At 48.8% G+C, this 15560-nt stretch overlaps 4 protein-coding genes across 4 annotated transcripts; all 4 read left to right on the top strand.

Moving 5' to 3' along the window:
* The first annotated feature begins 147 nt into the window (after window positions 1-147).
* On the top strand, window positions 148-3196 carry camlg (calcium modulating ligand). Its single transcript, XM_053847362.1, has 4 exons — window positions 148-371; window positions 582-1009; window positions 1808-1873; window positions 1993-3196. Exons 1-4 carry the CDS (start codon window positions 236-238, stop codon window positions 2182-2184), a joined length of 822 nt encoding a protein of 273 aa, XP_053703337.1. The 5' UTR covers window positions 148-235; the 3' UTR covers window positions 2185-3196.
* A 209-nt stretch (window positions 3197-3405) lies between these two features.
* On the top strand, window positions 3406-10398 carry ddx46 (DEAD (Asp-Glu-Ala-Asp) box polypeptide 46). Its single transcript, XM_053846933.1, has 23 exons — window positions 3406-3547; window positions 3794-3958; window positions 4373-4495; window positions 4613-4697; window positions 4863-5031; window positions 5151-5410; window positions 5494-5601; window positions 5694-5859; window positions 5939-6059; window positions 6164-6339; window positions 6410-6531; window positions 6654-6732; window positions 7762-7844; window positions 7960-8124; window positions 8189-8351; window positions 8438-8631; window positions 8708-8845; window positions 8921-9070; window positions 9135-9362; window positions 9448-9666; window positions 9744-9888; window positions 9956-10029; window positions 10104-10398. The coding sequence occupies exons 1-23, from the start codon at window positions 3531-3533 to the stop codon at window positions 10149-10151; spliced, it is 3198 nt and encodes a 1065-aa protein (XP_053702908.1). The 5' UTR covers window positions 3406-3530; the 3' UTR covers window positions 10152-10398.
* A 302-nt stretch (window positions 10399-10700) lies between these two features.
* c17h5orf24 (chromosome 17 C5orf24 homolog) lies at window positions 10701-13315 on the top strand. Its single transcript, XM_053847985.1, has 2 exons — window positions 10701-10882; window positions 11400-13315. The coding sequence occupies exon 2, from the start codon at window positions 11403-11405 to the stop codon at window positions 12021-12023; it is 621 nt and encodes a 206-aa protein (XP_053703960.1). The 5' UTR covers window positions 10701-10882; window positions 11400-11402; the 3' UTR covers window positions 12024-13315.
* A 198-nt stretch (window positions 13316-13513) lies between these two features.
* On the top strand, window positions 13514-15384 carry txndc15 (thioredoxin domain containing 15). Its single transcript, XM_053847984.1, has 6 exons — window positions 13514-13716; window positions 14087-14391; window positions 14463-14600; window positions 14673-14836; window positions 14903-15033; window positions 15098-15384. Exons 1-6 carry the CDS (start codon window positions 13632-13634, stop codon window positions 15292-15294), a joined length of 1020 nt encoding a protein of 339 aa, XP_053703959.1. The 5' UTR covers window positions 13514-13631; the 3' UTR covers window positions 15295-15384.
* The last annotated feature ends 176 nt before the right edge of the window (window positions 15385-15560 follow it).

Here is a 15560-nt window from a genome sequence, read left to right as displayed (position 1 = left end):
CGTATTTATGCTTTTGAAGGCCACTAATAATCAGAAAACTAAATAATCTTTGAGAATAAATCGTTTATTTCCCATTTTTTCTTCGGCGTGTTTTCTGCTACGTATAATGGTTACGTCATCGTGTCGTCATAAACACGCGACAGATGGTTCTCGCTGCTCTGTTTACGCTCGTAGGCCTTTGAGACACCTGCGCTGCTTCTTCATTCATTCACGGGTGAGCGGGTTCCCACTGTACATGGAGGCCACCGAGGAGAAGATGATGTCTGCGGCACAGAGACGTGCAGAGATCCGGAGGAGGAAGCTGCTCATGAACTCGGAGGACCGACTGAACCGAATCGTGGGCTACACCAAGACCGAGTCAGACAACAACGGTGGGTGGGTGGGTGCTGTTGGCGTGCTCCTTCCTCTGCTACTGGTGCTGATGGTGATGATGACGGTGCAATTTTAACGCGCTAGAATTGGTGATATAAGCGGCTGAATGTGTATCTTTGTTGTCTCAGCGAAGTCAAACTCCGTATGTTTCCAGTCTTGTGTTCCGGCCATGTTCACTGTCAATAGTCCCTGTTCTCTTTTGTCTGCAGGATCCTCTCGACGTCCCACAGAACCTCGCTTCCACCTGGACTTGGACAGAACAGACGCCTGGTCAGCATCATCTTCGCTTTCACAGAGGTCGTCCCCGTTCCTGCAAGAAGCACCAGGTCCCGGCAGCAGCTCTGCCACTCCGGAGAGGAGGGACTCGCCTCTGCCCGAGGGTCTGGACGACCCCCTCCGACAGAGAGCCAGAGGGGAGAGGGTGGCAGAGGACGTCAGCGGATCTCCTCGCAGAGGGCTTCAGACGTACCTGTCGAGATTCGATGATGCCATGAAGCTGCGTGGTCAGCTGGCCAATGAGAAGCCAGCGCTGGATGGGGGGTCAGACCCGGAAGAGTTTGATCCTTTCAGGGTTTTCAGACTGGTGTGCAGCGTCCTCCTCGCTGTCTTTGTCCGAATGTTTGTCTGCAAGTATCTGGTGAGTACTGAGGAAAACCTCGGCAACCCATAGAGCTCACATGACGCCAAGTAAACTTTTTATTTTCTGGTGACTTTTGATAGAACAATGTTTACCTTTTTTTGTTGATGCTTCTGAGTCTAATGCTGCTTTTTCCATAAAGAAAACCTTTATTTTCTTGAAGAAATAAGAGCAGTTTGTTTTATTCTCAGCTACTTTGAGAGCCACAGGAGCCTGTCGAATGGCAAACACAGTGAGCTTCGGTTATCAGGCTTCTCCCCAGTGCTTTCGCTGTTCCCATAAACTGGGTACTTGACCTCAGAGTGACCTGCAATGTCAGCGCTCCCTCACCATCCGTCCGGACTCCGACAGATCTTAATCATCTAAACCAAGTCCAGAGTCACAGGAAAATGTTCATTTTTAGTTTGCAGGGATAAACAAAAATCTTAAGAAAAGCAATTATTATTTTTAAGACCTGAAAGCCTTGGTTGGCTCTTTGGGTTAAGATCACAATTAAGTTGTTACGGCAAGAATAAAGGCTTCAAAGAAATCGAACATGAAACGTTATATATTCCATTCAGAACTTTCATAAGTAAATGTTCAAATGGAGAACTAAATGCATTTGTTTCATGAGGACGTTTTCAAAAGTATAGCTAAACAGTGGCGAGTAAAATATGAAAGTCCAAAAATTGAGTGCGACATTTCGGATGATATGTGTCTGTTACAACTTTATAGCTAAACTTTATGTCAATATTTCTGTCAACTCAGCGTTTTGAAGTGATTCTCGTTGACATGTCTTTTTCCTCCCATATATTCCAGTCAATATTTGCTCCGTTCCTCACCCTGGAGCTGGCCTTTATGGGATTATCCAAGTACTTCCCAAAGGTAAACGATACACGGGTTGTCTTCCCATTCCACCCATTTTGCTCCGTTTTTAAAACCCACTTTTGTCAAACGAACTGTGTTTCTGCTTCACATAAGTCGTTCTTCCTCCCCCCCGACAGGTGGAGAAGAAAACTCAGACCACAGTTCTGACCACGGCTCTGCTCCTGTCTGGTATTCCTGCTGAGGTCATCAACCGCTCCATGGACACGTACCGACGCATGGGCGACGTCTTTGCCGACCTCTGCGTTTACTTCTTCACCTTCATCATCTCGCATGAAGTCCTGCTGCGAGTCGGCTCAGAGACTCCTTGACTCGGCGCCTGTGCTGCTGCTCTCACCTCGCTCCTGCTCCCAGGCTCGTGTGTTCCATCGCTGACTGCCGTCGGGTGCCTGGTCATGAGGCGCCTCTCCTGCAGGACTGGAGTGATCTGGATCAAATGTGTCTTGAGAATGTGATGTGTCGTGCTGTGGTCAAACCCATATGTTTTTCACTGGCGCTGCTTCTACACTACAGATGTGAATTACAGGACGTGTTACAGGTTTGCTGTCAAGTGACCAGTTAAGTCTTTGTGACTCGACGCTTGAGGCTTCACTGACATGAGATTCATTTCACTTCAGATTTAACAACCATACGATCATAGCTTTGCTTCTTTATCCTTAGGTGTCCATCTGAGTGACTCAACAGGAAGTTCATGTTAGCTTTAGCAACAGACACTGCCAAGATAAAGGGCTGTCATAAACTCGACAGCGAACGTCGCACGCTCTGTATTGGGCGGAGTTTCCGCGTCACAATCTGACGCCATCTGAGCTGAGAGCTGGTGGCCTTGTGTTGCTCTGACCTGTCTGGACTTCGATGAGTCACCAGTGTTGGGTTGGGTATGAGATTTCCCATCAACTCTTGCCTTGTCAATAGCTTGCTATCTAGAATAATCTCTGCCTTAATGGGTTTTAGAACTTCTCTTTCTGCGTCTGCTGCATTCTATATTCTAACTTTTCGTCCTCATTTTTATCCTTAAACGTACATGGAAACTTCTAATTTAGTAAGATCAACACTTTATGTTTTGACTGATGTGCGCAGTGTTTGGAGGATGATGTCACTTGATTTGCTCCAGTTTTATCGACTGCTCAATGATTGATCCGATTGAATGCGACTTTAAACATCTGTACAGTATTTCTGATTGCAAATTTATTATTTTTCAGTCCATGTCATCTTATTTATTAAAATATCTTCTTTTATTTTTACTTTATTCTTCCTCAATTTCTGCCATTTTGTTGGGTTCTGGGGTTCATTACATGTAATAATTGTGAGTTCTTGTGCATAAAGCAGTGCATACCAAATAAACATTGGTTTATACTGACCTGTGTTATGCTTTATCCCTATTTAAAACAACAATTTGGATATCTGAAGTGTCTTCTGTGGCTGTGTTCATGATTCATTTTGATCTAAAGGATTAAACTTTTTATACCATTAGGTCGAAATTGAGTGTAGCTGCGCCCTCCGACCACTGCGCGTCGCTGTAACTTTACGCAGCTAATCCTGCTACAATACGCACGAGTTCAAAGTTGCAAACATCCATGATGAAACATCGTAGCTGTGTCGTTATTGTCAAGAAACTCGTTTAATTTGAAGAACAGACACACTTCGTCTGAACGGTAACATGGGGCGAGAGTCGAGGTACGTTTGCTGTTGTGTTTCATCGTTTGAATCGCCTCATAATATCGTGGCTCGTTAGTTTGAGTTGATAACTTGCGGGACTCACATTAGCATTGTGGCTAACAGACGGAACGCTTGCGTGTAAATACTGAATTGAATGAAACCGTATCACTGTATGAATGGGGTTTGTATGGGCTTCGACTTGTTCTTTGTTTTGCTGATGAATTGAGTTATATGTGTGCTTACATTGTGCTGCCGGTTCTGCAGACACTACAGGAAGCGCTCCGGGTCTCGGGGGCGGTCGGGCTCTCGATCCAAGAGTCGCTCTCCAGACAAACGCTCCAAGAAAGATGATCGGGACCGCAGCCGCAGGGAGAGAACACGTAGCCGTGACCGCAGGAGGTCGAGGTCCAGAGACCGCAAACGACCGAGGTAGGTCCTGCACGACAGGATCTTCTTATTCAGCTGTTCGTGCGCGTCATGCGAATGATAGATCCTGGTGCAGCTCTTGTTCCCGTTGGCTGTGGAGAATGGTCGTATTAGACACAGAGAACGACCCATTTACTTATATGACATATATGATAACATGTTGTTTCTACAGACTGTTCAATTAAAAATGTAATAGAAAAATCATTTTAAGTGATATATGACGTTCTTAAACACAATCTAATCGGCTAAAATGTTCAATAACTAAAGTATTGTATAGTTTGTCTTCAATACAATTGTGATGCTGCTCAGTTATAGAATTTTGCTTTATGCTGGTGTGGCTCCCCGATTGGAGAAATACAAGTTCTTGATGTTCATTGTTCATTAGTGTGTTGTTTTTTCTCTCTGTGTGACATTAAGGCGGACCAGAAGCAGAGAAAGGAGAAGGTCCAGAAGCAGAGACAGGAGGAGGTCCGGAAGCAGGAGCCGGGCCAGAAGGTCGCGTTCTGGAAGTCCGAGCAAGAGCAGAAGGACAGAGGAAAAGTGAGACCTCTTGAAATCAACACTTGCTTAGCTCTCTGTACTTAGACCCTTTTTATTTTATAATGTCTCTAATACCAAATTAATACTTTTAAAACTCTAACTTTGATATTCCCTCAGGCCACGAAGCAAAGAAAAGGAGCCTGAACCAGTTTCAGAAAAGAAAAAAAACAAGGAGGAGAAAGAAGATGAAAAGGTTGAGGATGTAAGTTAAGTTGTTTCTTTTTAAATTAAATTCCAAGTTTAAGTGTCATTGTACAAAAGTAAGGTGACGTTGTAATGAGAACCAAAATGCTTTCAAGCCGTTGTTTGGATGCCCATTAAGATTGTGTGTGACTGATTTGTCTTCACTTGTTATGTGTGTTTGCAGCAAGACTTTGATCAGAACAAGCTGGAGGAGGAGATGCGGAAGAGAAAAGAGCGCGTGGAGAAGTGGAGGGAAGAGCAGCGGAAGAAAGCTATCGAAAACATCGGCGATATAAAGAAAGAAATTGAGGAGATGAAGCAGGGGAAGAAGTGGAGCCTGGAGGATGATGATGGTAAAGAAAAGACAGACTCTTTCTTCACAAGATTTGCTTCAAGTGATTCGTTGCATCATCTGCTGTTGTGGACTGCTGTGGAATTTGTGCAGAACTTTAAAGCTGAGTGTTTCTTTCAGACGATGATGAGGATGGTCCCACTCCTATGGACGCAGACGACGACGACGACGATGATGACGATGATGAAGATGGAGGCGTGAAGGGAGAGAAGAAAGACTCTGATGTCAAAGATGAGGACAAAGGGGATGATGACAAGGAAGGAGAGACTCCTGTGGAGAAGAACGATGAGGATGAGGTGGATCCTCTGGACGCCTACATGGAGGAGGTGAAACAGGAGGTGAAGAAGTTCAACATGGGAGGCGTGAAAGGTGGCGACAAGGTCAGTGTGGAGTTGGTGTCCAAGTCTGTCGTGTTCTCAGAGGTTTAGGGTCTAAAAGTGTGTTGACGTTCTGTCGTCAACAGAAAGGTGCCACCATCACCAAAGTAGTGACTGTGGTCAAAACTAAGAAAGGACCCCACACCCACAAGAAAAAGGGCGAGCTGATGGAAAACGACCAGGACGCCATGGAGGTGAGCTCCTTTCTCTGTTCAGCAACGTTAATGCTATTATCCATTTTCTCACTGACTACAAGCTGCTAACCGGCGTCTGTGATATGTTGCAGTACTCGTCCGAGGAAGAAGAAGTGGATCTGCAAACTGCTTTAACAGGCTTCCAGACCAAACAGAGGAAGGTTCTGGAGCCTGTAGACCACAAGAAGATCCAGTATGAGCCGTACAGGAAGAACTTCTACGTGGAGGTGCCGGAGCTCGCCAGGATGACTCCAGAAGGTCACTTTAAAACAGGATTTAACCTCAGTTGGAGGCTGCTGATGGTTGGTTTCTGAATATCCCTGCTCCGGTGTCTCAGACGTGCACTCGTACCGCCTGGAGCTGGAAGGCATCACTGTGAAAGGGAAGGCCTGTCCCAAACCCATCAAGACCTGGGTGCAGTGCGGCGTGTCCATGAAGATTCTTAATGCGCTGAAGAAGTGAGCATCCTCCGAATCACATCTTTTCCTCTACATTTTCACTCAGCCTCAGCCGCAGTGTAGGGGAGTGGCTATTGTTCAGTGTCACATTTGTGTCTGCTCAGGCACAGCTATGAGAAGCCCACACCCATCCAGGCCCAAGCCATACCTGCCATCATGTCCGGTCGGGACCTCATCGGTATCGCGAAAACCGGCAGCGGCAAAACGATCGCCTTCCTTCTGCCCATGTTCCGACACATCATGGACCAGAGACCCCTGGAGGACGCTGAGGGACCCATCTGTATGTAGCTCCCATGTGCTGCTCAGGAACTGAGTTTCGGTCACTGACTTCTGCTGCGTTCGCCTGACAGCTGTCATCATGACACCGACCCGTGAGCTGGCCCTGCAGATCACCAAGGAGTGTAAGAAGTTCTCTAAACCTCTCGGACTTAATGTGGTGTGCGTCTACGGCGGCACAGGCATCAGTGAGCAGGTACACACAAAGCCAACCTGCTTTCACGTGTCGCGCTTCCTCAGTGACGACGTCAAGCGAGCGTCTCTGAGGACCTGCGGCAGGTGTTCGTGTGTTGACCCTCTTTCTGCGCCACTTGGCAGATTGCTGAACTGAAGAGAGGGGCAGAGATCATTGTGTGCACACCTGGCAGGATGATTGACATGCTGGGAGCCAACAGCGGTGAGTGTTGGTCTCTGTTTTCTGTGGCGCAGTGTGAACTTTGAACCCCCCGAAGTGAGGTCTGCTTACTTTAACTGTCGGCAATATTTGAGCATTTTTTGGAAAGCCTCAAAAGGTGTGAGCTGAGGACGAGTGTGGGTACGGTGGCCAGGCTTTTAGGTAGAAGTGCGTCTGCAAAACATGAAAAACATCTGATACAACTGTTGCTTATCTGGCATAAATATATAAAAGAAGATAGAACAAAACTGTAGACATTAAGCTTGTAGTAAGGGAAAGAATCGTGATAAAAAAATTTTTTTTAATGAATCAGGGTCAGCAGAGTGAAACAGCCGCCCAGGAGACTCCTGCATCTGAAAGTGTTACCGTGGCAACAACTACTGAGTTCATCTCTGTTAAACATTATTGGACTCAGATGTTTGTTTTTTGTTGATAAAACGGTATTCTGGCGTGAATAGATGTTTACAACTTGTTCTTTTACAAAGCCAGGTGTAAAGCCAGTGGTTGACATGGTGTGTTGAGAGGGGAGTGGGCTGGGGCGGGGCTTTGGACACCCCGTGTCAAAATCCTAGCGAAAAGCCTGAAGGTGGGTCCAGTGCTGCGTCCAGATTCATCCGTTTTGGTTGATGTATATAGTGTGGACCAGGGTTCTGCAGTGTGTAAGGAGTGTTGCTGGCGCTTAGACTTGATCTCCCACGGCACTGAACGGTCCTAGCTTGATGGTTTTGACTGTGTGTTTGCTTCCACACATGCGAGGTAATCTCTAATATGTTTCCCTTGTAGGTGAACAGAGGCTCACTCAGATAGTGCTCCTGAGCTCCACCTCTTGTTTTGTATCTTGAGGCTGTTTTCTCACTTATACAGGTCCACTGTGCCGCGGAGACGGTACGCAAGACCTGAGCTCACTCACCAAGCTATTGTCTCATGAAACACACCTGATTTGCATCAGTAGCTAATCTAACTTTGTCCTGCCAGTTCTGTGTCTTCTGCGCTTTGCTTTTGACTTGTCTCATGCTTTGACTCGGTGTCCAGGTCGCGTCACCAACCTGAGGAGAGTCACGTACGTGGTGCTGGACGAGGCGGACAGGATGTTCGACATGGGCTTCGAGCCGCAGGTGAGAACCTGAGCACGGGTGGTTTATCTGCCTCGTACTGTGACTCCGTTTTGGCAACCGTCTCTGCTCCTGTTCAACATCTGTGGCGCCCTGACTGATGCTTCATTTCCATCAGGTGATGAGAATCGTGGACAACGTGCGTCCGGACCGACAGACGGTGATGTTCTCTGCGACCTTCCCTCGAGCCATGGAAGCTCTCGCTAGGAGAATCCTGACCAAGCCCATTGAGGTCCAGGTGGGAGGGCGCAGCGTGGTCTGCTCCGACGTGGAGCAGCATGTGGTACGTCACCAGGGTTCAGTTTTCATGTCCAGCAGAGGCTGACGCACATCTTCTGTTGGAACAGCTGGTTATTGATGAGGACCAGAAGTTCCTGAAGCTGCTGGAGATCCTGGGACATTACCAGGAGAAGGGCTCGGTCATCATCTTTGTGGACAAGCAGGAGCACGCTGACGGTCTTCTGAAGGACCTGATGAAGGCCTCGTACCCCTGCATGTCTCTGCACGGAGGTACTGTCTGTCATGGAAGTGATCTCGCAGTGTTATCAGTGTTATGCACTCTCATGACCCCCGGTTTTACTCTGCCTGTCCGGCAGGGATCGACCAGTACGACAGAGACAGCATCATCACCGACTTCAAGAACGGAGCGTGTCGCCTGATGGTGGCCACCTCAGTGGCAGCCCGCGGACTGGACGTGAAGCAGCTGATCCTGGTGGTCAACTACAACTGTCCCAACCACTACGAGGACTACGTCCACAGAGCCGGGCGCACGGGGCGAGCCGGAAACAAGGTCTGCATGGCTTGAGCCAAACATCCCGACCGTTGATGTTCTTTCTCATGCCGACGATTCGTCTCTCTCTCCTCAGGGCTACGCCTACACCTTCATCACAGACGACCAGGCGCGCTACGCCGGGGACATCATCAAGGCCTTGGAGCTGTCCGGCGCTACCGTGCCGACCGAGCTGGAGCAGCTGTGGGGGTCTTTCAAAGACATGCAGAAGGCGGTAAGATGGCAAGAAGTTTGCGTTGTTCACCCCGAGACGGCCATGTGGCTGATGTGCGAGCGATTCCGGACACAGGCTGGGAAGAGCATCAAGAGCAGCAGCGGCTTCTCTGGGAAAGGCTTCAAGTTTGACGAGACCGAGCACGCGCTGGCCAACGAGAGGAAGAAGCTGCAGAAGGCTGCTCTCGGCCTGCAGGACTCCGACGACGAAGATGGGACTCTGGACGTGAGTCACCGGAACTGGTCAGTGGGAAAGGCTCCGCCACCTTGAACGTTGATCTCCTCCACAGATTGAAGATCAAATTGAGAGCATGTTCAACTCGAAGAAGAGAGTGAAGGACATGTCGGACCCGGGTGCGGCTGCGAGCTTCTCAGGCTCGGGCTCCAGCACGTCGTCGTCCTCCGGTGGCCTGGGAGGCCTCGGACCCACGTCGGCTGGAAACATCCAGAAGCTGGAGTTGGCCAAACGCATGGCGCTGAGGATCAACGCTCAGAGGAACCTGGGCTCCGAGGCGCAGGTGGGGATCAGGACTGGTTCCTCACACACTCGCAGGTGTGAGGATGTCTGTCTGTGTAGACTCACCCCTGTCTGTCGCTGAGCAGGACGTGATGCAGCAGGCCACCAACGCTGTCCTGCGAGGCCGCACCATCATGACACCCTCCGTCTCAGCCAAGACCATCGCAGAGCAGCTGGCCGATAAGATCAACGCCAAGCTCAACTACACACCAGTGGAGAAGCTGGAGGACGACCGGCAGACGACGGAACAGTCCGAGACGGTGAAGAGATACGAGGAGGAGCTGGAGATCAACGAGTTCCCACAGGTTAGGAAGCACCTCGTGCTTGGCCACTTTAATATCAAAGGACGCTGCTGACGGCGCGCTGCTGTGCTCGCCCTCAGACGGCCCGGTGGAAGGTCACGTCCAAGGAAGCTCTGCAGAGGATCGGGGAGTACTCAGAAGCCGCCATCACCATCCGAGGAACCTACTTCCCGCCGGGCAAGGAGCCCAAAGAAGGAGAGCGCAAGATCTACCTGGCTATTGAAAGTATGCCAGTGCTCTCTGCTCAGCTCGACTCTTGGTGGACCTCATTCACCGTGGCTTTGTCTTCCAGGCGCGAGCGAGTTGGCTGTGCAGAAAGCCAAGACGGAGATCACACGACTCATCAAGGAAGAGCTCATCCGACTGGTACGCCCCTCTTTGTCTCCTCTCCACAGTCAGGAAAAGACGGCTCATGTTAACGTGGTTCTTTCTGTTCCCAGCGGAATTCCTATCAGCCGACAAACAAAGGAAGGTACAAGGTGTTGTAGAGGACGACGCCTCGCTGGACTCACGCAACATTTTACTCCCATTTTTATCCACCAAGTCCTGTGTGTTGCTCTCAGATATGTTGTCTTTTCCTCCATCAAATACGTTTTTATAGCCTTCTGCAGGCAAACTGGTCACCGTCTTTTATTTTTATTTTATTTCCGTGTCAGAACGATGTACAATTCCAACCCGTTTATGAACTCAACAGATGGTGTTTTTACATTTCTCCACAATAAAACACATGTTGCTATGGAAGTCATCTCCGCGTCATTTCTTTGTGTGGACCCATCTCTCCGGGTTAAATCATTTAGCAGCCTTCAGTTTGGATATTATTCATCAGGATCGGGCGGGTTTGAACTCAACCCTGATTCATTCAATCACGTCATGTATGTTGAAATAAAGAGCGAAACCAGGTGTCGTTTCGTTCACTTTGGGGGCGCCGGAGGTTTACGATGAAACGATCGTGTAATTCTGTGAGACAGGGCTCGGCACCTTCTGCGCATGCTCAGACCGCGCTCGCCGCTTATTAATTTTTAATGGAAAATGGCTGCGTTTCTTATCCAAACCTCCGGAGCTCTCTGATGGAAAAGACTCGTCTGGAAAGCATCCGACGATCGGGCTCTCGGTTAGCGGAGACAGCAGGCGCGGCCACGGTCGAGGCGATGCTTTTCAAGGGATGAAAGATCAGTCGGTCTTTTAACCCCTTCTGTGCCGCGATCCACGAACAATCGAGGTACAGTCTGGCGCGGATCCCCGTCTTCCTCCGTCTTTACACGAGAAACGGTCGTCTGTCGCGTGCTCCTTTGTTAGCGGAGCCTTGCTGTGTCGGGGTCCGCTGGTCCTCAGCGGAGCTGTTGTCTCTGTGCGAGCGTGTGTGTTTTTGTGAATGAAGATTTACTCCAGACAGTGACAGTGTCCTCGGCGTCTTAGATCTTGAAACTAGTGACGCCCGAACTGGCGAGTGACACCCGACAGGTCGAGGGCGGAGGTTAAGGAGAAATACTGGGGTCAATCCCGGCTACTGGGGGGGAGAGTTGGGGGGGCACCCGCTCATTTGGGTGTCATCCGAGACCTTCCTGAACCAGAGTCGCCCCACCTGCTCCTCTCAACTCACCTCAGGTGAGGAGCTTCCCAGAGGGTCATGACTGATCACCACTTCTTTTTAGGATAGACCACCCAAAGGTGGGGAGGTGGCTGGCAGAGGGGTGTAAAAAAGGGTGTTCTGACGTCTGATGTTCTCTTCCCTGCAGAAGATGATGCGTCAAGTGTCCACCAGCGACTTCTGCCTCAACAGTCGCCCCTCGTGTCTGGCAGAGGACGCCCACCTCCCTGCGCCCCATTTTGACCTCTGCGCCTCCCAAACCAGCAAGTTCTACACCCCGAACCCCTCGTCCCTCCAAATGACTCTGGCGCCCATGTCCCTCCCGCCCCCGAGCCACAAGTCCATGCTGTGCCAGAGGCCGGAGCCTCTCGCCCTGGACTGCAGCCTGCCGGGGAAAGTGGTGGCCGCTAAAGGCCCGGAGTCGGCGACCGACGACGGCAAGAAGAAGAGCAAAGCGACGGGGAAGTCGGGGCGACGCGGGCGGCCGCTGGGCACCACCAAGCTAGCCGGGTACAGAACCAGCACGGGCCGACCCCTGGGCACCACCAGAGCTGCGGGATTCAAGACCAGCCCGGGTAGGCCGCTGGGTACCACCAGAGCGGCCGGGTACAAGGTCAGTCCGGGCAGACCGCCGGGCAGCATCAAAGGTCTTTCTCGGCTCAACAAACTGTCCTTCGCCGGCACTTGCAGCGGCGCGGCGTTCCCGTACCCCATCACTCACAAAGAGGTCCTCTGTGAACCCTCCTGCAAAGAGAAGATCCCCCCGGAGTAACCCTTCTCCCGGACAGTTTTTAACGTTGGTGTTTGTGTCGCCACACCCTGAAATTAGACCTGACCATGGGTTGACATGCCATTCTAACACTCTTATTTAGACGGCGCTGTGTCATGCATCTGCCATAATCCTACACAGAAACCTCCCGACCTTCCTGGTCCCCTGCAGTCAGCAGCGCCTCTAATGTTGGTCCCATGTAAAGTGCAGAGAAAAATGAGACACATGATCAGGAATCCATTTTCAAACCGAAGGTGTTTTTCCATCTTAAACTGCCAGGGCTGCAACGACTAGTCATCGTATGATCGAGTCGCCACCTGCAGAGGCTCCGGGACTGTCAGGACAACAAACTATTCAAACCACATTCTGAGCAACTGAAATCAAAACAGCACTTAAAACAACACTCCAGAAGTGTCGACGAGTTACAAGACCACATCGACCTGGACACGTCACACGCCGATATAATCGGTGACCAATAGATGCAACCATTTAGAATGGAATCAGAATAATACATTGGAGAATATAATTCAAACTATTTGATAGTGTTCGTAGTTCATATCCTATCTTTCTTTTTATAATATTTCAGTTTCAAGCACCGATAATCGGTGGCTTCCAAGTGTTTGGTTCACATTACAGAGCAGCCTTGGATTAAACTTGTCGAGCATTTCCAATACATTTACCTTATTATCAAGGGTGTTTAATTCCCCCAAACACGGCACAGGACAGGGACCCAAACTGAAAAGCTTCATCCAGATCCTGGTCGCGCTGACTGGAAAGACTTTATTTACCATACATGTATTGTTATTTATGACTGTAGTAACATGGTGGTCCTACGTGCTTCACCCCAGGATGTTCTGTTTCTCATCTCACATTTGAAGCATAAAAGGAATGTAGCGTGGAAGGAGTGATCGCACTCACTTATTTAAATGTATTTTTCTTAAAGACATATTCCTTGAACTATCTATCTGTAGCACAGAGAGCCATCTCTGCTTCAAGTGTAAAATCCATGACCGCCTTTTGTGTCTTTTACTCATTAAATGTACCTGTACAGAAGCGTTTGCATGCAAGTGTAACACAGCATATGATACTTGCAAGAGGAAAAAAACATTTTTTTATTGAAAAAAAGAAAAAAGAAATGTATCCACATATTGTCAGATGACCCTGACAGTAATGTGTTGCTATGAAGTGCATGACAGTGGAACGCTCAATATAGTGATGTGGAGCTAAGTTGAATCTGATTCTGTCAGCTTGTCTCTATTTGTGTCTCATATAAAATGTTTTGAAACAACATGAGTGTCGGTCGGCAGCCAACCATGTATGATGAACCTTCAAAGAAACAAAGCCTTCGCAAAATAAATGAACAAATACATCTTGATTACGATATGAAACATTCCCAAATCATAAAGTCGTTGGATGTTTCATGATGTATTTAAGACAAAAACACATTCATAGTTAGAAAAGACCTACTTCCGGGGATGAAAGCGGAAGTCCAACACTTAAACTCGTCCGCTGAATCCGTTCCGTAAACATCACGACATCGCGTTTGGGCTCAACATGTCGTAATAAGAGTCTTAACGCCTGAATGAAACGTTAATTTGAAATATATCGAGGATGTTTTTGAATTTTCCAAAGCCACGTGTTCTCTTATTTATGGTTTATCTTTATTTATTGAGGTGTTCGTTAACGACAGCGCAAGGTAAGCCACGGCTAACTACGCTTAGCATGTAGAGACATACATGGACAACAACACACTAAAGTCGTTTATCGTGCTACTGCATATGACAATGGCTTGTAGTGAATAGTCTATTGACGCGATGCGCTTTTCTAAAAATATGGAAACATTAAAACTATTACATTAAAGGCAAAGTGTCAATATTTCATCCAATCTTGAACAGATGAAAAGCGAAACATTAAGTAAAATGTCAGAATAGAAGGCGCGGGTTGTAGTCTCAGTAATAACTTAGCAGATCAAATGATGTTTTCCATATGAAAACTAAGATACTTTGTATCAATCTCCATGATGCAGTTACTAGTTTGCCTGCTGTCCTGTGAACAATTGGTTTCAGACGAAGAGTCGCTGGAGCTGTGGCTGTCTGAGGATGCAGCGTCCGACCAGGAAAACATTCCCAAATTTGTTGAATCTGACGACCTGGAATCTCTACCTAAAAGACAGTTCAAAACAGCTGAGATTGCAGATGCTGTGATGGGATCGGAAGCGCCCCTCAACCCGTCGGACATCGAGTCGCTGATCCCTAAAAATGTGAAGGACGTGACGGCAGGGTTTTCACCGCCCTGCGATGAGAGCAGCGACCAGTGCCGTTCTGGCCAGGACACGTCGACTGAGGAGTCTGATTCTGGATCAGCCCACCAGGTTAGTGAGAGAAGTGGGACAAGGCTGTCAAGGAAGTGGGGAGGGGAACGACTGACCGTTCTGACTCTCAGGTCACCCTCGACCTGGTCCATGCTGCGTCAGAGGAGCTGAACAACACAGAGACCACCAAGACGTTCAAGGTCAACTGCGATAAGAGAAATATCACAGGAATAGATGTCTTCACTGTGCAGGTCCTCAACGCCTCACAGGTGAGTGTTTTTCTTTACTGGATGAACTTTTTTTACTTCTGTCTCCCATGTTATTTATTGATTCCGTAACAGGATCTGATGGAGTTCCTGAATGCCAACAGCACCGAGTGTTCTGTGGTCCTCTTCTTCACCACGTGGTGTCAGTTCTCTGCCAGTCTTGCTCCCCACTTCAATGCCCTACCCCGAGTCTTTCCCAGCATGCATTTCCTGGCGCTGGATGCCTCCCAGCACAGCAGGTGAACAGCTTGAAAAGCCTCTAATCTTCCATTAGACCTGTGACTAAAGTGCAGTCACTCCTGCAGTCTGTCAACCAGATTTGGGACCGTCGCTGTCCCGAATATTCTCCTGTTTCAAGGAGCCAAACCAATGGCTCGCTTCAACCACACGGACAGGACTCTGGAGATGCTCACGTCCTTCATCTGCAACCAGACAGGTGGGGAGGTGGAAAACTCCATCCAATAAGCTGAGTATTGATGCTGAAGCCTCCTCTTGTGCAGGGTTGGAGGCTGGGCAGGACAGGAACGTGACTGAGGCTGACCACACTGGACCCCTCGCTAGCGTCCCAGTGAAGAGCGTCGACTGGCTGCTGGTCTTCTCCGTGCTCTTCATCACCAGCTTTGCGCTGTACGCCGCTCTGCGCACCGATAGCATTCGATGGCTGATCCCGGGCCAAGAGCACGAGCACCAGGACTGAGGCCAGATGCGGACCTTTTGGGATCGATGCAAATTGTTTGAGTAATTTAAATGTTTTATTTGATTGATAAATAAATGAAAAAAAAACACAGATTTGCTCCTCCGGTGCTTGTATGGGTGTCCTGCTGGCACTCTAGTTTCTTCCCCAAAATACAAAAAGCATACACAAGTGGTGAGTGTGAATGGTCCTCTGTCCTGTCCCCGTCCCCTGAAAATGCATAATACAAGCAATGGATGGAACCGCACTGCACAAGAACAGTCCCAACA

The sequence above is a fragment of the Synchiropus splendidus genome, chromosome 17 (genome assembly GCF_027744825.2).
Source record: "Synchiropus splendidus isolate RoL2022-P1 chromosome 17, RoL_Sspl_1.0, whole genome shotgun sequence".
Taxonomy (NCBI): Eukaryota; Metazoa; Chordata; class Actinopteri; order Syngnathiformes; family Callionymidae; genus Synchiropus; species Synchiropus splendidus.
This window is presented reverse-complemented; position numbering and strand designations above follow the sequence as displayed.